Source organism: Apium graveolens, chromosome 2, assembly GCF_009905375.1.
Source record: "Apium graveolens cultivar Ventura chromosome 2, ASM990537v1, whole genome shotgun sequence".
In the NCBI taxonomy this organism is placed as follows: Eukaryota; Viridiplantae; Streptophyta; class Magnoliopsida; order Apiales; family Apiaceae; genus Apium; species Apium graveolens.
In genome coordinates, this window is record NC_133648.1 from 103,107,725 (window position 1) to 103,132,056 (window position 24,332).

Genomic DNA, 24,332 nt, shown 5'->3' on the forward strand with positions numbered 1-24,332 from the left:
ACCTGGAGAAGGGGGAGCTCCCGGAGGATAAAGGGAAGGCTCAAAGGTTAAAAGCAAAAGCTTCAAAATTCTTCATCGAAGAGGGTATACTCTATCGCCAAACCTTCTCCTCCCCGATCCTGAAGTGCATAGGCCCAGGAGAGGCACAGTACTGTCTTATGGAAGTTCATGAAGGAATATGCGGAGATCATATGTCTGCAAAGGCCCTAGCTCACAAAATCATAAGACAAGGATACTACCGGCATACTATCCACCAGGATGCAATAGAATTCGTGAAGAAATGCAAGGAATGCCAACTTTTCAGCAATGTGACACGGATGAGCCCAATCCTACCTTCTTCAGTCTTATCACCAATCTCATTTGTTGTATGGGGCATTGATATCATGGGACCATTCCCCAGGGCTAGAGGAGACCTCAGGTACTTACTAGTCTCAATTGATTATATGACAAAATGGGTAGAAGCAAAGGCCATGAGAACAATAAACCAGCAAGATTGCATCAAATTCATGGATAACATTCTGATGAGGTTCGGGATCCCGAGATACTAGTCTCAGATAATGGTCCGCAGTTCGTTGGTTCAGAATTCGAATCCTACCTTCAAGAACGGGGTATCCGGCACAAGAAGTCATCTGTAGCCTACCCTCAAGAGAATGGCCAAGTTGAAGTAACAAATTGAATACTTCTCAGGGGGATAGAGAAGAGACTCAGGGAAAGCAAAACCAAATGACCAGAAGAATTGTTTAATGTACTCTGGGCATACAGAACAAGCCCCCGGACAAGCACGGGAGAAACCCCCTTCAAACTGGCTTATGGAACTGAAGCTATGCTACCAATTGAAGTGGGATCCCCCTCCCATCGAGCAATCAACTTTGATGACATAGCAAATGAAGAGGGGCTCAGGACAAATATTGAGCTAATTGATGAAGTCTGAGACCAGGCGGTGGCAAGAATGGAAAAGTATAAAGAGAAAACCAAATAGCACTTCAGCAAGAAGTCCCGGGTCAAAAACTTTCAAGTTAGAGACTTGGTCCTTCGAGACACAGAAGCTTCAGATCCCACCAACACTGGGAAGCTAATGCCAAGGTGGGAAGGCCCATATAAAGTCAAAGAAGTTCTAAGGCCAGGAACATACAAGCTCATGAACATAGATGAATCTGAAATACCAAATATATGGCATGGACTCAGGCTCAGAAAATTTTACCAACCAAAAGCAGCCAAAACTTGTAGCCTATGGCAAGCAACCAATCTATGATCCTATATTTTGTATTAAGAAAATTTCCAATTCAATGAAAAGAATTTTCCCTTCCTGAAAAGTTATTACTTTTAAACAAAGCAAAAAATAATCCGGATATAGTCTAATATCCAGATTCAAAGCAAAAAACAAAAGCAACCACTATTTGCTTAGAAAAGTTCTAAGTAAATAGAGCAACCATCAACCCGGGAAGGCATCATGCCCGGATTGAGAGGAACTTTGAAAACATAAAACAACCCGGATAAGCATTCGAATATGGGTTAAAACAACCATTATTTACTTATATTTCCTAAGTACATAAAGCCAACAAGCAAACATAAACCCGGGAAGGCATCATGCCCGGATTGAGAGCAAATTTAAAAGCAAAAAGCAACCCGAATAAGCATTCGAATCCGGGTTATTTTCTAAATACATTACGCAAATAAGCAAACATCAATCCAGGTTGGTACCATATTCGGACTAAAGCGAAGATAAACAAGCAAAGTCAACCCGGATTGGGGGCCTTAGCCACATCCCGGATCAAAAGCATTTATGCAAGGACCCGGACAGCTCTTAAAAACACAAACTGCAGATGGAAACAAAAGCAAATATTTTATGGCCGAAGAAAAGGCCAAAGCAAAGACAGTGAAATTAAAAAGCAGGATCTGGATTACCATCAATCCGGAACAAATTCAAATATTACAAACGACACTAGTTCAAGTTTGAAAATCACAAATCCTAGCAAAAGTAGAATTACAGGGCTGGGCCCGAGAAGCCTATCAAGGCGAATCCGGATCTAAAGGAAACTAGGGGTTGGACCGTCATAGGGTTCCGGTTCCCCCTGACCCTGCTCCACTGCAGCCTTTGCAACAAGGAACTCCTGGATAAAGCTTTCCCAGGATGCAAAGGGGTTGGACTTGATGTGACGTTCAGCAACGACCCAGGATCTACGAACCTCGGGCACCCCAGCCTGGGCTACCTCAAAGTCATAGACATCACTAGCCTTGAATTCAGCAATTATAACCTCCTTGTTCAAGTTTTCCTTGGCAGCGAGTTCGGCTTTGAGCCCCTCTACTTCCTTTGAAAGCTCCTCAGCCCGGTCCTCAGATTCCTTCAGTTTCTTGTTCAACTCGGACTCCACCATACGGAATCCCTCCTGGGATTCCTCCAGCTCTCCCTGCAAAGTATCAGCCTGTATCTTCTCGGTATTGGTCCGGTTGTTGGCCTCCCGAACCTCAGTGTAGGAAACATCTGAGCAGATAGATATGGCACTCCCGAGCTGAAAAAAGACAGAAATCGACTAAGTAAAAAAAAATTATGGGACGCAACCCGGAACCAAAAGAATGGAAATTTTGGATACCTGTCTCCATTGCCCGGTGACTCTTTTCAAGGCAGCAGCCATGTTGTATCCCTCCACCTCCTCATAGTCATCTTGGGAAGGAATACTAGACATGAACCCAGCTAGGTCAACTAAGCTCTTTGTCCCTATCTTGATGAGAACCCCGTCCAGGCCCTTCCCTTCCGAATCACAAACGACCCGGTCAGCAACAACAGCTTTTCCATGGGGAGGCTTTCCCGGGGCGGACTTCCTCTTCTTCGAAGGAGGATCATCTTCAGAAATTTCCTGGATGTCCGGATCCTCGGCCAAGGGCGCGTTGACCGGGTCCGCCACATTCCGGGGGGCAGAAGAATCGGCTCCGCTCTCTGCGTCCGCAGACCCGGATCCAGTCCCAGGGGCCCCTTTGCTCGTCTTATATGCCAATCCCAGGGAGTTAAAAGCTGATGCGTATGCCAAAGAAGACATTATCGCTCTAGATGCAGGGTTGTAATGCGGCAAACCTGAAAGATTGGAGAAGAAAACTATCAGCACGGGATTAATATAAATGTCATAACGACCAAATCCAGAAGGAAAATAATACAGTAAACCCGGGTCAAGGAAAAACAAAGCTAAATGTACCATAATCCGGATCATGGGAAGACATTCGATTCAAACAAGCTACAAATAAGAAAGCAGAATGGGCGTTGATCCGGGTCATCAGGTAAAATGAAGGGCCCGGATCAAAGGCCAAGCAAAGACTACAAAATACTAATTATAAGTTAAAAGAAAAAGGAACCGTAATCCGGATCACCAAGCAGGGATATGGACCCAGATCACAAGCAGCACAACTTAAAGAAAAACTTACATCCGAGTTGGAAGAGCAATTTATGATTCATGAAAGTATCCCGGGTCGGCTGAAACCCGGGACTACCACAAAATTTCCTAATTTGATCTACAGCCTCCCCCTCTAAGATCTCCAGATTGAACTTTGTCTTAACTTCCCTGGTTGTGAAATAAGGGAGAAACTCCAAGTCGAATCCCTTCAACATCAAAATCTCTCCATTCCAGTGTTTCAACAAGGTTTGATGCATAACCGGTTTGGACCTACCCGGACCAAAGCCGCACTCTGCTGCCCGAAACCTGAGCTCATAAAACGGTTTCTGGCTTGATCTAGAGAGATAAAAAATCTGGTGGAACAACTTGAAGGTGGGAAGGAGCCCGGCCTTATTGCAGCAGGCTATAAACCAGGTCATAGACTTGATTCCGTTTGGAGTTATCTGTATTGGGGATATCCTGTAGACATACTTGCACAAGTGCTTGATAAAAATGTGGCAGCGAGGACCCCACCCGGATCTTAGGTGCTCCAGCCATACCGGGACAAAACCGTCCGAAGGGCGATGGAAAATCCTCTCATGGGGCTCGGGCCACCTCCAAGCGATATCGGGAGTTAACTGAAAGGCAGCCCAGATTGCCTTGTCCATGTCATCCGGGTCGGCTTCAGCATAGAAATCCTTCAGCTGGTAATGATCCCGGCTGATCCCAAACGAAACAAAAGCTGCTTCCAAAGAACCTTGGTTGTACACACCCGGGTACCCATCCTCGTGCCTCTCGTATCTAATCCGGGCATAATAAATGCTATCTTCGAACCCGGGTGGCTTTCTGACAAAATGATATTTAATTTCGGACCAGCGGCCCTCTGGTGTAAAGATAACCGAATTCTCTGGAAGCCTCTTGAACCGGAAGCTCGTAATTGTTCCCACAGATCCGGACCCTTTCTTCGTCATCTCGCCCCGGATCTGTTCCCTGCCAGATGAATCCGGGTCGCTCTCTTCGTCGGAAAAGTTGGGGTAGCAGTTATAGACTTTCCTAGCTCGCTCCTTCATCTGGACCATATACCTATTAAAATGAAGGTCAGTTAGCCTTGGCCCTATAGATTTTATTTGTTTTGCTAAGCGGTCCGGATCAAGTACGTTATGTTAATTTTACCATAACCTAATGATCCGGACCACTAATGCAAGTCCAACCCGGAAAAACATCAACGATCCGGATCATGTTAACTACAATCCAAAAAATATCAAAAATCATAGACCCGGATCCTGTGGCAAGCACCCCGATCCGGATCCAGAGCAACCAATAAACAAACTGAAAACCCCTAATGCAATCCTACCCAAATAACTACCAAGGATCCGGGCCCTATACCCACAACCCGGGTCCAAACAAAACCCTCTCCCACAAACAGTCAACTCAAGAATCAAAAAGCAGATTATACACTTCTTATACATACATACAAACATTTCCCTCAAGAACACGAAGAACACCATCAAAAAACCCCGAAAATCAAACCCAAAAACCCGATTTTCGCACAAAAATAAAACAAAAACACCTAGAAAACATACAGATCTACAAACACCTAAACGAAAATATACAAACCCTCTACAAAAATGGACCAAAAACACATAAATACACCGATCACTTCGAAGCATGCGAAAACTAGAAGGAAAATACGAAAAATCGAAAATAAAGAACAATGAAAGGGTATTTGTGACTTACAGATTTGTCGAGCGCAAGAGCAAGTAGAGGCGGAAAAATGGCGGAAAAATCAGGCAAGAAACACTCCAAAGCTTCAAAGAACTCCAAGCGAATTGAAAGAGAAAGAGGGCTGTGACTGTTGGTCTTCTTTTTTGATGAAAAAATAAAGAATAAGTGGAAGAAGTGAGCAGCCTTTTATAGGCCAAAGAAAACTAACAGCCCCTGCCACGTGGCAGGGTGTGGTTGGCTAGAAAACAGTTACAAAAAGAAAAAATCCCTTGATATACATATCAAACCACATTTAAAACCCATAATGATTATGGGCCGAGTTTTTAGGAAATAACTGCCCAAAAATTCAAATTTGTGGGAGGGAATAAACTGAAAGACGTTGCAACAACTCGACTCTTCAGATTCCACGACCCACAACCCGGATCAGGGACCCTAACCCAGATCATATTCAACCGGATACAGATTTGGAAGCAAAAATTACCCAGGGTCAATCCGAGCATTTATCCACTACACCAGATCCGGATTGGGGGGCAACCAGGAGCAGAAATTTTTCTAAAGCAACTATTCTACCTTAATCTGGATTGTCATCTACCACATCAGATCCGGATTGGGGGGCAACCAGGAGCATAAATTTTTCTGAAGCAACTATTCAACCTTAATCCGGATTTCCATCTACCACACCAGATCCGGATTAGGGGGCAACCAGGAGAAGAAATTTTTCTGAAGCAACGATTCTACCTTAATTCGGATTGGCATCTACCACACCAGATCCGGATTGGGGGGGCAACCAGGAGCATAAATTTTTCTGAAGCAACTATTCTACCTTAATCCGGATTGGCATCTACCACACCAGATCCGTATTGGGGGGCAACCAGGAGCAGAAATTTTTCTACTAAAGCAACTATTTAATTCTACTCCCTCATACAGAAAATCTGCATAAGGGAGTGGGGGAAAATGATAGGGTACAAGAGACCCGACTAGGAATCAACCTGGATCTAAAGGATACCAGGCTCGATCGATAGACCAAGACCCCCCTCTCCCAGAACAATCAAATGGAGAGACCAGGCCCGGATCCATCCTATGACCCGGATCCGGATCCACCTGCCTACCCGGATCCGGATCAGGGCTAAGACCACCATGAGGGAGGTCCCAGCAACCACATGCACATCTCACAACCCGCCAAGGAAGGGTACGGGGGCACATGACTATGACAGCTATCAACAACCAACACACCAGACAAGCACGGCGCGTGTCAGAAGGCCGTTAGGACACTCTGGAGGTGGTCCTCCCCTGAACACGTGTAAGCAATCCACCCAAGCCAGGCGTCCTCTGCTCCCAAGATCCAACGGCCCTGATTTAGAGGTAACTACCCCTAAACCCTACCTTTGGGCTATATATAGCCCCAAAGCTGAAGTGTTTAGGGGTTGGAAAGTATATACACTCTCGCACACTCACTCTCTCTCATATATCCATATACACACAACAACCTCTACATTAGATACATACATCTTCTTCTTCTCCAAAACCCTGTTCTCATTCTTATACCGGAGGCGCCGTGGGAGCCAAACCCCCCTTCCGGTGTTGTTTTGCAGGCGCCCAACCAGCAACTACACCTCACTTTTACCCAGAATGTCCAGGAACGGCGTCGGACGGAGCCGCCCGCTCACCGGAGTTATCAATAAGAATAAACATCCATTTATCATAAGACAAATAAAATAATTAAATGATCATTTCTGAATAAAATAAAAGAATCGATCGGTTAAACATAGGGGTGAGTATCGGTCGGTTTGAAGGGTCCAAACCGAACCGAACCGAAATTAGCGGTTTCCCTAAAATTCAATCCGAAACCAAACCGTTATGTGAAAAAAATAAACCAAACCAATCTGTTTAAAACGGTTCGGTTCGGTTTTGGCTTAAACCGTTTTTTCTATAAAATAAAGTTAGAAATTACTTAAATTTGTAACTAAGAATCGAAATTTTATATCATATTATAGAATTATATTTTCTATTATAATCATATTCAAAAAGAATATATAAAAATAATGACTTTGAAAAATAAAAAAAGGCAAGAAGATGAAAAAGATGCGACCAATTCTTATGCTTTTATTGAATAAAAATAAAAATAGTGAAAACATAACACGTACATAAATATTTATATTTTAGAATAAAATATATTATGATTAGTTCTTTTATATGTTTTAGTTTACACATATATTGTACATTATAATTTTATTATTAATTGTACTTTACTAATATATGTATATTAATGTTTTAATTTAAATATTTGGTTCGGTTCGGTTATATCGGTCGGTTTGGAGGTAAAAACCGAAACCAACCCGAAAAAATTCGGTTTTTAAAATGTCAATCTGTAACCGAACCAAACCGTTAGTAAACCGTAAAATTCGGTTTGGTCGGTTTGGATTGAGCGGTTTCGATCGATTTGGTTAATTTATGCTCAGCCCTAGTTAAACATTCATTTGATGCAAGTTTGAATATTTTGCAGCCTCTCACTTCTGTTTTTTTACGTTTTCCTTGATGTTTAGACTGTCAATTAATAATAATGACAGTAAATAGCAAGCAAATTTGATGTTTTTAGTTAAGAGGTTGCGGTGTTGGGGCTTGGGGCCTAGTGCTCACTGCTGCTCATAACTTGTCAACTATCTGTTGTTCTAAAACTTCCTGAAATTTGATAAAAATAAATGTACAATCTTTGAATAAAGAAAATTTTGTTGGATTAATTCAGTCATGTCACCGTGTTCGTTTCGGGTAAACGGGTTAAGTAGATTTTTTAGGATTCCGATAAATAATACATTTTCTTATACTTGGCTTCTCCGGAATCGGGAAAGTAACTTCTATGGAAGATAATATTGAAATCTTGGTGATAGCCCATAATAATATAGGCTCATTAATAAGAGCCCAGGGTCCAATAAGAAGACCTCATGGCCCAATAAGAAGAGCCCAGGGTCCGTTAAACAATAAACCTGTAAGACCCCAGGACACGTGGCATCATCTACACCGCCCAAGTGGACCGGTTCCGGAACCATCCTACGGTCCGGATCCAGTAGTACACCAACTCATCATGGACGTCCACGCGTCCTATAGTCCAAAACACACCTACGGTCCAGATCAAAGGTACAAACCCATAAACCCTAATGGGAAGCCTATAAAAGGCTGAACAAAATGGATATTAGGGGTTACTTCATCTCTACAATATACACAGATATACACATACCACCTATATTCGCGTAATTCCTATTTTACCCCTTTTCTCCTCCAAAACTCTCTCTCATTCTCACATCGGAGGTGGCGCGGGGACGCCACCCTCCTCTGGTTCTGTTTTGCAAGTGTCCACCCTACAACTACATTGTACGCCGTCGTCATTTCTGTCCAAACAGAGTTTGAATCCGGGTAGAAAAAGGAGAGGACCCCGGGGTGATCTGGGATTATAATTGGCGCTAGAAGGAGGGGTTCAACCTCCGTCTAGTGGTGTTCATCCTCGCCGCCGTTACTCCGCCCAGGAGATCATAACACTACACTCCAGTAAGGGTTTCACTCTTACTCTCTCAGATCTGCTCTTTTCCCTAAACATACTTTCTTTAAATACCGTTAGTGGATCTTGTTTAGCCACTCTAGTCATAACATTATAATAATTTTGAAGCTATTAGTAGTTGATTACAGCGTGCTTTAGATCTAAAATATCTGTATTAATACTTGAGTTTGTGAGAAATTACTGTAAACTTGCAATATTGTTAAACGATCATGACAACAAGAAAGAGCAAGATAGTTGTTTCCACCTCTGTTCTACCACCTCCACCCCAACCCAGGGATTGAGAGATGGAAGATGTGGATGAAGGGCTCCCCATAACCCGGACTCCCTTACAACCCCTCCAACTAGGAGACCAAAGACTAACCATTCAGAGAGCTACCCACAAGTATGCCGAAACTCCAACCAACCCATGGGGAAACATGACCCCGGAGCAGATACAAGCTGCAATGAGCCTGTGGAAGGAAAAGTGTAATACTGAACCTGAGACCCGCCCTGGGGATTAGGAAGAACGTTCTGGAGAATCCCAGGGATCACACCCGGATCGAATTGCAAAGAACCTGAAAAGACCTCCAGAAGACGTCCGGGATGAAATTAAAAGAGCTACCCTCCGAGAAAGGATTCGGAAAGAAGAAGAAGCCAAAACTAAAGAAATCATTGAGAAGAGGATCCGGGAGGAAGAAATAAAGCTGAAGAAGAAGTCCCACCGAATCCATGTTTCCTCGGATTCGGAGCCTGAAAAAGAATCCAAACAAGAACAAATGGCCCGAGCTCTTCGTGATCTTAAAAGAAAGGTAGAAGGTGACATGGAAGGTGGTGTGGCGGTGACTCCCTATACCAGGAAATTGGTAACTACTCCCAGAGAATCAGGGCTCAAACACTTCAATTTTGAATCCTTTGATGGGTTAGCTAACCCCGAAGAGCATTTAAATTACTTTGAACAAATCTCCAATATTTACGATTACAACGACCTCACGAGGTGTCGTTTCTTTGCATCAATACTCAAGGGTGGGGCTCAAAAATAGTTCGGCCGAGTTTCATTTCGGAGTGTGGATTCCTGAAAAGATTTCCTCGAGATATTCTTAAAAAGGTTCGGGGCTAACCGAATGAATGAGCTGTAGATGTGCCACCTGGAGATAATCCAACAGAGCGGTAAAGAGTCTATCCCCGAATTCATTAAAAGATTCCAGGAAGCAGTCAACCAGCTCTCCAACTTAGAAGAAAAGGAGGTTGTAAACATATTTTGAAGAAACTTGCATCCAATATCTTCCGAAGGATATGTCAAAGACCTGATTCACAGAGAACCCCGGAGCTTAGCATCTGCCTATGCCCTAACATCAAAGTTCAAAAAAGAAAATGATTTTCTCAAGTCAATGAAGATGAACAGGAGAATCCATGATGGTGATGAGTCTCCGGAGTGTCACTCATCGTCCCGGAAAGATAAAAGATTCAAGCTAGACAGACAAGCAAACTATATCCAACAATCTCGGGGAACCCTACCCCGGGATAGATACTCCGAGCCTAGAAAGAATGAAAGGAAACCCAAGGCTAAGAGAGAGCCCAAACCAGAGCCAGAGTGGACACCCCTCAATAGGCCCTGGGCTGACATCTTGCACAAAGTTAAAGGTAAGCCATTTTATTATCCGTCGAAACCTTTGCTTGCGCCTCCTGAGAACAGGGCCCGGGACAAACATTGTGGGTATCATGTAGATCATGGACGTACAACGGAAAATTGTTTCTCTTTGAAGATGTGCATCGAAGATCAGATCAAGAAAGGGAACATGAACCAGTATCTTCAAAGAAAGTTGAATGACAAGGATAGGGCCCCAGGAAACGACAAAAATGTGGTCAATGTTGTCTTTGGCGGTACGGCTCTTCCACCCCGGAGCCCGGATCCAGATAATGACGTATGATGATTCAGCCTTTCGAGGATGAGCCGATATACTTCTCCTACTCATATTTCGAAGGGCTCAATCCGGACCACAACTAGGCCTTGGTGGTGACTCTTGATATGGCGGATAACGAGGTAAAAAGAATTTTAGTTGATAATGGTTCTTATGCTAATATAGTATTCGAGTATACACTCAACATGATGGAGCTCAGCCACCTGCGTATGGATTCAGAAATACAATGATTCCAATCCGGGGTGTCATATATCTTCCCATAATCTTTGGAACCGCACCCCATCAGGTTTCCCATATAATGAAGTTCTATGTGATAAGTGCAGCATCATCATATAACATGATCCTCGACAGGCTCATGATCACCAATCTTCGGGCCATCCCCTCAACTATTCACTTGAAACTCAAATTCCCCACCCCAGGTGGAATAGGAGAACTGAAGGGAGACAAAGACATGGCATGAAGATGCTATGGCCAAGCCTTGATCATGGCAGAAATTGAACCAGAAAACAGAAAGAAGATAGTGACCCTCCCCAAGGGGAAAAGCATAAAGAAGCATCGTGAACATCTCAGTAAGAGGCCCAGATTAGATGTGAACATGATCGAAGTTTCAGGGTACAACATAACCAATGTTGACACCCAGATTCATAAGTTTGTGGAAACCAAAGAGAAGACAAAGGTCGAACCTGCCCAACAGACAATGGAAGTTGAACTGGAGCCCGGGAACTCCACCCGAAAGATCAAAACTGGCAAAGGCTTGCAAGCCACCTTTCAGAAAGTGCTTATCGATTTATTGAAAGAATATGTTGATGTATTCTCCTGGTCCCCGGAGGACATGCCAAGGATTGATGAGTCTGTTGCAATGTACAGTCTGGACGTGGATCAAAAAGAAAGACCCATCAAGCAGAAGCGAAGAAATTTCACCCCGGAAAAATAACAAGCAATTGATCAGGAGGTAGAAAAATTGTTGAAGGCATATATCATTTGCGAAATTAAGTACCCGGATTGGCTAGCAAATGTTGTCCTAGTCAAGAAACCCAACGGGAAGTGGAGAATGTGTGTTGACTACACAAGTCTCAATTAAGTATTCCCTAAAGACTCCTACCCACTACCCAATATTGATCAACTGATAGATGCAACCTCGGGCCATGTTATGCTAAACTTCATGGATGCTTTCTCCGGATACAATCAAGTTAAAATGAATCCGGAAGCATCGCAAAGACTGCATTCATCACACATCGGGTTGTGCAGGCCTTCATCATGATGTCATTCGGGCTAATCAACGCCGGAGCAACCTATCAAAAAATGATGAACACCATTTTCAAGAGCCAACTGGGCATAAACATGGAATCCTATGTTGATGACATGATATCCAAATTAATCACAGTCCTAGATCACATCAAAGACCTCAAAGAATACTTCAACAACTTGAGAAAGTACAACATGAAGCTGAACCTGGAGAAGTGCGCTTTTGGAGTCCCATCTGGGAAGTTTCTTGGTTAGCGAACAGGGAATCGAAGCCAATCCGGAGAAAAATAAATCTATTATGGAAATGGCGATTCTCTGGACTCAGAAAGACATTCAAGAGTTGGCAGGACGCTTGGCAGCCCTTCGCAAGTTCATCCCAAAACTAGCGGAAAGATGCATGCCTTTCTTTGAGTTACTGAAAGGAGCCCAGAACAAAAAGCAAATTGACTGGACCCCGGAGTGCAACATTGCCTTCAAAGAAATCAAACAACACTTGATGAACCCGCCTATACTTTCAAAAGCCAAGCCCGGAGAACCTCTATATCTCTACATTGCAGTCGGACCAAGAGCGGCCTCTTCGGCTCTCATACGGGAAGAATGTGGGACACATAGCCTGGTCTACTATGTAAGCCAGGTCCTCAAGGACGCCGAAACCGGGTACCCAAACTTAGAAAAATTTGCCTTAGCTCTTGTACACTCAAGCAGGAAGCTTAGGCAATATTTTTAAGGCCGGGAGATCAAGTTGATTACTGATCAGCCACTCCAAAAAATCATTCATAAACCAGACGCCTCTGGAAGACTGATAAACTGGGCGATAAAGTTAAGCCAATTCAATATCAATTTTGTTCCGAGAACGGCCATAAAAGCCCAGGCTTTGGCCGAGTTCGTCATGGAATGTACTTTCCCTGAAGCCCCGGACGTACCAGCAAACCAATCCGGAGGCGAGAAAGAAGCCGAAGACAAGAACACATGGACATTATACTTCGATGGCTCGGCGACAATCGAGAGGTCCGGAGCAGGCCTAATCATTTCCAGCCCGGACGACTTTATAATTCAACAAGCTATAACCTTCGCTATCAAAACAACAAACAATCAAGCTGAATATGAAGCACTCCTCTCCGGGCTTAGATTAACCAAATCCCTCGGGGTAACAAGGTTGGTCATCTATAGTGATTTCCAGATTGTGGTCAAATAAACCAATGGAGAATACATCGCGAAAGATCCCAAGCTGGCACAATATTAGGCAATGGTGCGGAGTATCATGGAAACCATCCCGAATACCACCATTTTGCATGTAAACAGAGAAGAAAATTCCAAGGCAAATGAGCTATCCAAGCTCGTGCAGAACACTTCAGACCTAAGCATTTCAGTTTATTTCGAAGAGCTCGGGGCACCAAGCACTGATCGGGCCGAGGTCTTATGTATCAGCAGCCCGGATAACTGGATGACTCCCTATATAGCCTACTTGAAAGAGAGAACCCTGCCAGAAGACCAGAAAAAGGCACGCTACCTCAAATATAAAGCTGCTTGATTCTTTTTAGAAGATAATCAACTATATAGGCGAACCTTTTCCGCACCCACTCTAAAATGCGTTGATCCGGACAAGGAAGACTATTGTCTCCGGGAGGTGTATGAAGGAATTTGCGGAGATCACCTATCTGCCAAAGCACTAGCCTACAAAGTCATCAGACAAGGTTATTATTGGCCAACTATCCACGCAGACGGAGTTGCATATGTAAAGAAGTGCAACAAATGCTAAAAGTTCAGCAATATGCCGAAGCAGAGCCCAAGCTTTCCTGGGCCAGTGCTATCCCCGGTCCCCTTCGCTGTTTGAGGAATTAACATTATGGGTCCTTTTCCCTGGGCCAAAGGAGATTTACGCTACGTGCTACTGGCGATTGATTACATGACTAAATGGGCAGATGCCAAGGCCATGGGAACCATCAATCCGCAGGACTGCATCAAATTTATGGATGCAATCGTGATAAGGTTCGGGATACCGATGGTTTTGATCTTGGATAACGGACCATAGTTTGTTGGATCAGACTTCGAAGCATATCTGAAAGTGCTTAGAATCAAGCATAAAAGAGAATCTGTGGCCTACCCCCAGGGAAATGGACAAGTAGAGGTCACCAACAGGACCATACTCCGGGGCCTGGAGAAAAGATTGGAGGAATCCAAGAAGAACTGGTTAGATGAGCTCCTGAAAGTCTTGTGGTCCTACAGGACCACCCCCAGGACAGGAACCGGAGAAACTCCTTTCAAGCTTGCCTATGGTATCGGGGCTCGAATACTAGTGGAAACCGGATCCCCCTCCCACAGAGTTGTCAATTTTGATGAAGTCTCAACGTTGAAGGCCACAAAACCAACCTGGAGCTCTTGGATGAAGTAAGAGACCGGGCGGTGGCAAAGATGGAAAGCTACAAGGAAAAAATATAGCTCTATTTTGCAAAAAAAGCTAAGATCAGGGAATATGAAGTAGGAGATCTGGTACTCCGGGACACCGAAGCTTCGGACCCAACAAATCAAGGAAAATTACAACCAAACTGGGAGGGGCCTTACAAGGTTAAAGAGGTGATACGACCGGGGACATATAAGCTAAGCTATCTCAATGATACCGAGGTCCCAAACACCTGACACAGGGCCCGGTTAAGGAAATTCTACCAGTAATTGAAAGGTGCACATTTTGGGATCATCTCTATGTTTGAACTATGATATCTTGATTTAAATTCTGCTCCCGTTCACCCCAGAATGTAATCTCTTTTCACATGCATACCCGAATGCATGATTTAAATAAACTCGCCACTTGGAAAAATTTCCTAAAATTAGAAAATTTACCCCATCCCGGGGTAAAAAACACAGCCCATGTGTACTTAAAAAAATTTCTTAAAATTAGAAATTTTACCTCGTCCCGGGGTCAAAAAACACAGCCCATGTGTAGTTAGAAAAATTTCTTAAAATTATAAATTTTACCCCAACCCGGGGTCAAAAAACACAGCCCATGTGCACTGAAATTTTTTTCTTAAAATTAGAAATTTTATCCCAAACCAGGGTCGAAAACAAGTCACAACCCGCGTGTACTTAAAAAGTTTCATACGATTGATATTCACCCCAACCCGGGGTCATAAAAGGGTCACAACTCATATGTACTTAATAAATTCTCTAAGTTCAAATCTAAATGAAAAGCGATAAAATGCAGGAAAAACACAAATGCATTAAAATAAACCCGGGGAAACCTGCCCCGGGGACAAACTGAAATACGTTCAAGAGACATACAAAGCAAAGTAGCCAAAAGGCTAAGTTCATAAAATACTTAAAAACGTCAAGAAAAATTACAAGCCACAAAGGCCAAATATTTAATCTAATCTTCTGCTGCTCGCTCGGGGGTAGGAGAAGGAGGCTGCTCCGGGTCTTCCTGGGAGAGAGGAGGCTGTTGAGCTAGAGGGGATTCGGGTAGAGGAGGCATAATGGTGGATGGTCCGGCTCCGGATTCCCTAGCCAAAATGGCGTTGGCTTCATTCTCCATCCAGGTCTCCTCTTCAATGTACTTCTCAAGGAAGACATCGATGGTACCCCCGCGGTTTTCGGCGAGGTACTGGGAGGCAACCTTCCAGTAGATCTGGATCTTTTCCGGCACCTTGTCATTTAGCTCCTCAAAGTAGGAAGGGGTGCCGCGGGAGCCAACCAGAATTTCCTCCGGAGTAGGCCGGGTAGCCAGATTATCTCCCAACTTCTTGTTCTCAGCCCTCATCTCCCGGACAGAAGCCTCGGCCCGATTCTGCCTCTCCCTAATCTCATCTAGAATCTTCTTATGAGTCGCAACCTTCTTAGCATTGGCCTCCTTCAGGTCCTTGATCTCTCGGGCCAAATTCTCGGCCTCAGTCTTAGCAACATCGTCGGCGTCAGCTTACGCTTTCAGACTCTGGACAATGCAAACCAACCCACTAACCCGGGAGTTAGCCTGCAAAAATTATATATATCAATACTAGAAGGTACAAAGCTAAAAAGACAAGAACAAAAAACAATAATGCAAGAACTTACAGCAGTTACATCATCCTGCAGAGAAACCAATAAATCCTCGAGAGGCTCCTTCCAGTATTTCTTCCTCTCGGAAGTGCCGGAAATTTTTTCAAACTCCTTCCGGCGTGTCTCCGGAGTAAACCTTGCCAGAAGGGCCTTGAGGGTCTCCGTAGTGTCCAGAGCCAACTCGGTCGTGATCTTCTTTGAGGCTCGACTCTTTGAACCTCACCCTCCTTCTCCCCGGACCCGACATGAGCATTCATCTCTTCCTCGGGGCCTGGTCTATCACCCTCTCTTTCACAGCCTCAGCCCGTGGCTCATTTATTACAATTATAGTCTTCGCCGGGCGTGTTGGCACGGTCTTCCCGACCCCGAAACCAACTCAAACATCTTCACCTTCCCCGACCTTCTTCTTCCCAGAATCCAGATTGTTCAAGCCCCCAATCCTCCTGCACTTTGCGGCCAAATCCTTCAATTGGGAAGACATGTTACTCAGATAGGGAATCAATTTCGGAATAACTGAAATATCAATAGTACGAACGTCAGCCCCGAATAGAAAAAATAAAAGTAGTAAAGAGCAGAGAAAAAGCCAAGGCAAAAGACTTACATCCGGCGGTATGCATATTTTTGTTGTTATTAAAAGAGTCACGGGTCCACTGTGCTCCGAGTGCCCCACAGAAGGCATAAACCATCGTGAGAGCTCCTTTACCGAGCCGCTGGACCGGAAATTTATCTGTTTTTAATTCAAACTTATGGGGCGGCATGAACTCCAGATCCCCGCTCCGGACAAATATGAACTCACGGTGCCAACCCTTGAGGGAAGTTAACATGCTAACCGGGAGAACCATTTTATCTGATGGATAACCACAGTCCTCTATCCAGAATAAGAGCTCGTATATAGGCTGACTGGTGGACTTCTTAATCCTAAAGATATGATGGAATAATCTAAAGGTAGGAAGGTAGTCTTTAGCATGACAACAAGCAAGGAACCAACTAATCCACTTCACCGAGTTCGGGGCCAACTGCGTAAAAGGAATACCATATACGTCCCGACAAAGAGACTTAGTAAACTGGGGTAATCCGAGGCGCATCCCCCGGAGATGCTCTAAGGGTATCCCGACGTAACCCCCCACTGGCCGGTGATAAACCCTCTCATGCTCCTCGGGCCACCGCCAATCATACTCATCCCCGAGGTTAAAGGCTAGCCTAAGGGCACTATCTACCTCGGCGTCAGTGTACCTCTCCCCAATATCTTTGTAAACGAGACCACACTCATACCTGGTCCCCGGGGCATTAAAAAACTTCCTATTCATGGCCGCCTTATCATAAAGCTCCCTACCATCTAAGCCTTCCGGCCCTCATATACCTCGGATAAGTCTCTGTAATAAAAGCCTAAGGGTTTGGGATCTCTCCTAAAATGGACGAAATAATGGTCTACATCCTCCCAGGACCCATCATCATTGGACAAGGTGTCCCCGTGCCCTAAAACTAAAATCTGGCCAATACTTGGGCAGGTTGTTCAGCTCGGGGAGGCATTTTGGAAGAACTACTGATAGATGAAGAGGAAGGAGGAAGGCTAGAAAGCAAAGCTCTTAAACAATTGGGTCTGCCCGAGTAGCGAATCTTAAGGTCAGCGGTGTTCTGAAACTTCCTACCTTGCATATACTAAATACACATATATACGTATCCCGAAGTCAATGCCACACCTGAACCCAAACATAAAAACAGAACAAAAAACAAGACAAATTCAGAAACATTTTATACGTAAATCTAAGATAAAAAACAAGATCTACACTGTACCAAAACATAAATCAAGAATAGACCTCAGGCTCAACCACATTTTACACTACAAAAAACCCTTTTTTACCACGCACAAATCAAATAAAAATGATGTTTTCTCCGAGAATCAAACATAAAACCACCGCAAAATCCATACAAAACCTCAAACTACACAGATTCAAGTTCAAAACTAAGCACCATACAAAAGACTTGAACAAAAGCAGGTGAAAGGCAAGAAATACTCATACAAACATAGACATGCAAGGTAAAAAAGACGAAAAATTAGAAGAAAGAGAAGAAACTTACAAAGAACAAGAGAAGATGGAGGAGTTTCGATAGAAAGCATTTCAAAAATCTCCAAAAAAGCTTCGAAATTCAAGAATTCGATACCTTCGCTTTGTATTAGTTGTTGCCGTAAAAGATAAAACAAAGGAGGAAGGGGGAGTATTTATAGATAAGAGAAGAGAGTGAACAGTCAAATGACGTCAGCGCCACGTGACGCCTCATCATTGGTATCAAAAATTGTAACTGTAGTAGTTATTACCTCTGCTGTAATCATGTCGTTGCATGAGTTTTCAGAAAAAAAAGGGGGGAAAGAGAAACGTTTTACACAATCATATATACATGTATTCATATTTGTATATATTTGTGAGTCCAGCTGGAATTCCAACAGGCTTCTGACATCCTGGATTTTCCGCATCTACTTTACAGAGTCTGGTCAAATCAAGGACAACCTGTCCTTATCCATCCAACCTTATCCAAAATTCAAATTTCAAATCAAAGGACTAACCAAGTCAACCCTGGAGTCTTATACCTATTAGACCCCGGGGTTAGAGGGCAACAAATCAAAGAAAATCCACAAATTTTTTCTTCCAAATAGTTCAAGCAACCCCACCTTGGACTCAAATCAAAGGAATAACCAAGTCAACCCCGAAGTCTTATACCTATTTGACCCCGGGGTTAGAGGGCAACAAATCAAAGAAAACCCCCAAAATTTTTCTTCCAAATAGTTCAAAGAAACCCACCTTGGACTCAAATAAAAGGACTAACCAAGTCAACCCCGGAGTCTTGTACCTATTAGACCCCAAGGTTAGAGGACAACAAATCAAAGAAAACCCCCAAAAATTTTCTTCCAAATAGTTCAAGAAACCCCATCTTGGACTCAAATCAAAGGACTAAGCAAGTCAACCCCGGAGTCTTATACCTACACTACGCCATAGATGGCCTAATTGAACATTTGAGTAGGGGTGTTTACTTTGATTATGTTACTATAGATGTGAAATTTTCACCCTATCACAACACCTACACTATACGGGTTACTTAAGCTATATTAATGTGTTGCCATAGGTCATTGAGGTGTTAAGTAGAGGTAACATGATATAGTGTGTTGCTATAGGCTAAGAATAAAATTAAATTTAAACCAAAAATAAAATTTATTTTTATAAATATTTGATCTGGATAAATAATTCATGAATTTGTCTTGGAAAGTATTATTATATCAAATAATTGATTTATGAACATTTTGTAACAAGTAAAATAGTTTGTTTAAAATAAAATTATTTATTAATTATTTTGATAAATTAAATATTTTTTATTATAAATTACTTCTTTAATTATTTATTTTGCTTTAATTATTTAATCTGCTCTAATTATTTATTTTTACAAACTAATCTGTAGTTTTATTGTAATAATTATAATATGCGGAATTAAAAAATTTAAAATATTTGGATGAAAAAATAAAATAATAACATATTAAATGGTATGGGCTGGATGGAAAACATAATTGGATTTCAAACTAAATTAAAATATTTTATTAATTATATAATGAAACTAATAAATTTTGATTGAAAACACTAAATCATTTATTTATAGTAAATAAAAGCATGTAATAAGTGTGAATTTTTACAAATAATGAAAGTAATAAGTTAAGTAAAATAATAAATTAATGTGTCAATTTAACAATATTTATAAAATTAAATAAATACAAATGGTGAAATTGGGCTGGGCTGCTGAAATTTAGTATGGGCGGCTAAACTTTTAACACCGCGGGAATTGAAAATTGAGACTAAAAAGTAAAGGGGGAAATCATCTTGATTGACTAAACATAGATCTTGCATAAAATAAATTCTCTCCTGTGACGACGAGCAACCAAGTCGTGCAAGGTCACAATCTCACCTTAGGGTCTAAGGGGTTTCGAGGAACACATTCAATTACGATTCATACTAAATTAAGGTTTGATAAGTTACATTGGTTCAATTAGGGTTTGATTAGGGTCCGATGAGGTTTCACGAGGTTCGATTTTAAGGTACTTTTCCATCTTTTTAAGCTATATTTGTTAAGTAATTTTGTTCAATTACTCTCTCTCCCACTCCCCTATCATTTATGCAAGGACGCACAAGAACACTAATTATTAAGGCACTGGAAAGAGGATTATTGAGCAGCTTTTGGCCAAGGGTTTTGCTTTCAAGGCTGGTGCTAGTTTTTCTGTTAACAGCCAGTTTGAATTTGTGAGTATTAATTATTGCCTGATGTGTTTATTTTCACTTGAATTTTAGGCATTATGTTTGTTTTTAGTTAATTCTGCTATTGTTTTTATGTTTCTTTACTACGTTACTACGTCAAACATAACTACGTCATATGATGTCTAAATGTCTTTGATCGGTTGTTGTAAAACTTCTGTGGCAGGAACCAAGCTAAGCTTCAGAGAAACCTTATGTACCTTGCAGCTATTGCTGATTCACAACCTCAACCACCAATCATGCATTCTCAGGTATGGAACATGGCTGCTATGTGACCTATGGTTGGTAGATTTTATGGTTGTTTTCTAGGCTTAATTTGTTTTAAGATTATAGCATCCTGTTTTCATCTTGTGATATATCCTTTAAGCAAGACATGGGCAGTTCTGAAGGGCGAGGTGGGAGCTCTCGAGGCCATGGTGGTGATGGAAGTGAGACATATTACTTGAAGTCGGCCAATGACTAGAACTTAAGTTTAATGGATGTGGAATATTAACTCGAAATCAGAACTTGAAGGTTTTTAGTTAAAAAATAGTTATAAGAAATCGTAATATTTGCTGCTTGCTTGGTTAAACTTGTTTTCTACTGCAGAATCTTATATTAACTATGAATTTGTAGTTAGTAGTCGGAGCCAGTCGGATGATGCATTTGTAGTTAAACTTGTTTATTATTGAGAATTTGTGCTGGAAAGAGTTCAGGCTACTTTTCCTATGTACACACTTGCATACTATAGTAGTAAGACTCTGCTCTAATGGTTACATTGAACGCAATAGGTTTGTTAAGTTCTAGTTCAAGCTTCTGTCAGGCATGGGGTTTTAAATGTCCATATAATTTTACTTTTTTATTGTCATGTAGGTTCCAGTTTTTATTGGGGTACCTCTGATACATATGAAGAACTTAAGGTCTTGTTGAATGTCAAGTAAACTTTAGTAATAAAGAAGAAGAAATGCATAAAAATTCTTGTCTTCTGCCAACAAGTTTTGGCAAGGAAGTAGTTTGAACTAATTATGTTTATCAGAATGTTGATTTGTTACTTATATATGCAGGGGAAACTCACTGATGGAACTGTGTTCAATTCCATCTTTGAAAGGGGCGACCCCATTGAATTTGAGCTTGGTACTGGTCAACTGATTAAAGGAATGTGGTTATCTATTTTTTGGATACTTTTTTCCTTTTGTTCTTTTCAGACACAAGTAAAAGGATGATTTATCTAGAAGTGCTGCTAAGATGCAACTGACATTATTTTTTATATTTTTAAAAAAGTTTCTACTGACATCAGTTTTGCGTTCTTCTTCTTCATCATAAGTGTTATATGATTCACTTTGTTGTCCACACAATTGTTTGTTATTACTGTTATGTCGTAGACTCGTAGTTGAGCATTAGTTTCATGATATCTTTAATTGTCAATGTGTAACACGCTTCTTGTTTTCAGGATGGGACCATGGACTATTAGGTATGTGCATGGGCGAAAAGAGAAAGCTGAAGATACCTGCTAAAATTGGTTATGGAGCACAAGGTTCCCCACCCACCATCCCAGGTGATGATTATTCTTATTATAACTACTTTTGACTATAGTTGTACATAGGATCACAAAAAGAGGGGGGAAATATCAAAATGCTCAGTAAAAATCTTATTTATACACATAAAAATCTTGTTTTCTGAAATATCTGATTCAGCTGGCTACACATATGAATTGTTTTAGCTTGTGATGTGCAATCTTCTTATTTTTATTTGGTGGTTGTGTACAAGGTCTAGGTTAATGTTTATAATTTAAGAGATTGTAGAATTTGCAGAAGATAATTGTCTTGTCAAAAGAAAAACCTATGCTAGCTAGAGTTTTGTTTTGGCACTTGAAAATGTACATGTTACTTGCAGGCAAGAACAATTTTATGTGGTTTTATGTTACTTGCAGGCAAGAAAAAGTGTTGACTATAATCTACAGGTTCAAGAAGAGTTGGTAGATACCAGTGAACAGTGGTGTCTATAGATTAACACTTGTTTTTTTGTCAAATTCAGATCAGGAAGAGTTGACTTCTAGATCTAGTCATGTAGCTACCTGCTCCTATGAGCTACTGCAATTTGCTTATATAGATACTTGTTTTGTGCTCTAGATCCATGTTAGGTTGGGTTAGTGAACTAGGAATGTGGTCATATATATGATATAACATTGCCGGCTGATGATATTTTTTGTTTTAATATTGTTTATTCATGCTACTAGTCTAATGGAATTTTTTTTTTCTATACTTGTATGCTCTCCTGTTACTAACTCCGGTCCAATACATTTTTTTTTCCTCAGGTTTATGTGACAAAAACTAGGGAAGAGTTGACTGGGAAAATTGCCTACAGTCGGTACAAGAAGGTAATATCTTGCTTTATATATTTTAAGTTTGTAGACCTTTATGATTGTCTTACTCTGAGCACTTCCTTAAATAGGAATATGAGAAAATGGAGGATGCAAAGCATGCAAGTCTCTCCAGTTGTTGGAGCGGGAGCTGATCATGTTGTCGCTTCTCTGTATTATTGTGCAAAGCCTCTGTTGTAGTTTTATAAAACATTATTTAACTATTTGTAAGGATCCATGAGTTTACATCTATTAATTTTAATTGGTGTAATCTAATTATTGTGGGAGTATTTTCATTTATAAAGTTTAATTTATTTTTATTATCATATCTATGAAAATTAAAGGAAAATCAAGCAACAAAAAAACTATGTAATGAATATGATTTTTTTTAAAAATTATTTATGTGGGGCCCATCATTTTGAAATATATTTCAACATCTATTGCAACACAAAAATTATGTTACTATAGAGTTCCAAAAATGTTGCTATTGATTTCTTTAGTAACAAAATATGCTATGTTGCAAAAGAGTAACTGGTGTGTTACTATAGATACTTATACTAACCAGCTACGGGGCAACATAACTCTGATGTTGTCTTAGTCCTTTTTTGGGCCTATAGCAACATTTTTTCGGGTATATAGCAACACAGTTCGGGTGTTGCTTAAAGTAATATATGGCGTAGTGTTATTAGACCCCGGGGCTAGAGGGCAACAAATCAAAGAAAACCCCCAAAAATTTTCTTCCAAATAGTTCAAAGAACCCCAACTTGGACTCAAATCAAAGGACTAACCAAGTCAACCCCGGAGTCTTATACCTATTAGACCCCGGGGTTAGAGGTCAACAAATCAAAGAAAAATCCCAAAAAATTTCTTCCAAATAATTCAAAGAACCCCACCTGGGACTCAAATCAAAGGACTAACCAAGTCAACCCCAGATTCTTATACTTATTAGACCTCGGGGTTAGAGGGCAACAAATTAAAGAAAAACCCCAAACTTTTTCTTCCAAATAGTTCAAGGAACCCCACCTTGGACTCAAATCAAAGGACTAACCAAGTCAACCCCGGGGTCATATACCTATTAGACCCCGGGGTTAGAGGGCAACAAATCAAAGAAAAACCCCAAAAAAAATTCTAAGCCGTTCAGGGCAACAATAAATAATCTACTCTCCCATCCGGGTAAACCCGCATAAGGGAGTGGGAGGCAAATGATAGCCTATGATAATATAGGTCCATTAATAAGATCCCAGGGCCCAATAAGAAGAGCGCAGGGTCCGTCAAGCAATAAACTCGGAAGACCACACGACATGTGGCAACATTTACATCGCCCTGATGGACCGGTTCCGGAACCTTTCTACGGTCCGGATCCAGTAGTACACCAACTCATCACGGACGTCCACGCTACACACAATCCAGAATACACCTACGGTCCAGATCAAAGGTATAAACCCCTATACCCTAATGGGAAGCCTATAAAAGGCTGAACAAAAGGGGTATTAGGGGTTACTTCGTCTCTACAATATACACAGATATACACACACCACCTATATTCGCGTAATTACTATTTTTTCCCTTTTCTCCTCCAAACCCCTCTTTTATTCTCACACTGGAGGTGCCGCGTGGACGCCACCCTCCTCCGGTTCTGTTTTGCAGGTGCCCAACCTACAGCTACACCGCACGCCGCCGTCATTTCTGTCAAACGGAGTTTGAGTCCGGGTAGAATAAGGAGAGGACCCCAGGGTGATCTGGGATTATCACTTGGTATGCTTCCCTTTCCCCTTGACGCTTCCCTCTATCAGACAAATTTAAATTATAACTAATTTGTTTACTATTTATACATGTAGGGTATGTTTAAGGGAGAAAATATATAATTAGAAGCCTCTTTAACAAGGTTGAACTATC

The 24,332-nt window shown here is 41.6% G+C and overlaps 1 protein-coding gene across 13 annotated transcripts; it reads left to right on the forward strand.

The window, feature by feature from the left end:
- Positions 1-19,625: 19,625 nt before the first annotated feature.
- LOC141707701 (FK506-binding protein 2-like) lies at positions 19,626-22,756 on the forward strand. 13 transcript variants are annotated; one of them, XM_074511028.1, is made up of 8 exons: positions 19,634-19,884; positions 19,969-20,086; positions 20,265-20,611; positions 20,951-20,997; positions 21,142-21,211; positions 21,528-21,632; positions 22,392-22,454; positions 22,529-22,756. In XM_074511028.1, exons 3-7 carry the CDS (start codon positions 20,578-20,580, stop codon positions 22,409-22,411), a joined length of 276 nt encoding a protein of 91 aa, XP_074367129.1. In that variant the 5' UTR covers positions 19,634-19,884; positions 19,969-20,086; positions 20,265-20,577; the 3' UTR covers positions 22,412-22,454; positions 22,529-22,756. The 13 variants fall into 13 exon arrangements, 3 of the variants coding, with proteins under 3 accessions (XP_074367129.1, XP_074367127.1, XP_074367128.1); XR_012569124.1 differs by having other exon boundaries at positions 19,626-20,086; positions 20,265-20,349; positions 21,142-21,230; positions 21,526-21,632; XR_012569123.1 differs by having other exon boundaries at positions 19,629-20,086; positions 20,265-20,349.
- Positions 22,757-24,332: the final 1,576 nt, after the last annotated feature.

What these genes read in the sequence shown, in the direction of transcription:
- LOC141707701 (XM_074511026.1), top strand. Translation starts at nt 19,962, where the DNA reads ATGCAAGGACGCACAAGAACACTAATTATTAAGGCACTGGAAAGAGGA. An exon ending in TTAACAGCCAGTTTGAATTT is followed by an intron (nt 20,087 to 20,264) that starts GTGAGTATTAAT and finishes CTTCTGTGGCAG; the next exon opens with GAACCAAGCTAAGCTTCAGA. An exon ending in CACCAATCATGCATTCTCAG is followed by an intron (nt 20,350 to 21,141) that starts GTATGGAACATG and finishes TTATATATGCAG; the next exon opens with GGGAAACTCACTGATGGAAC.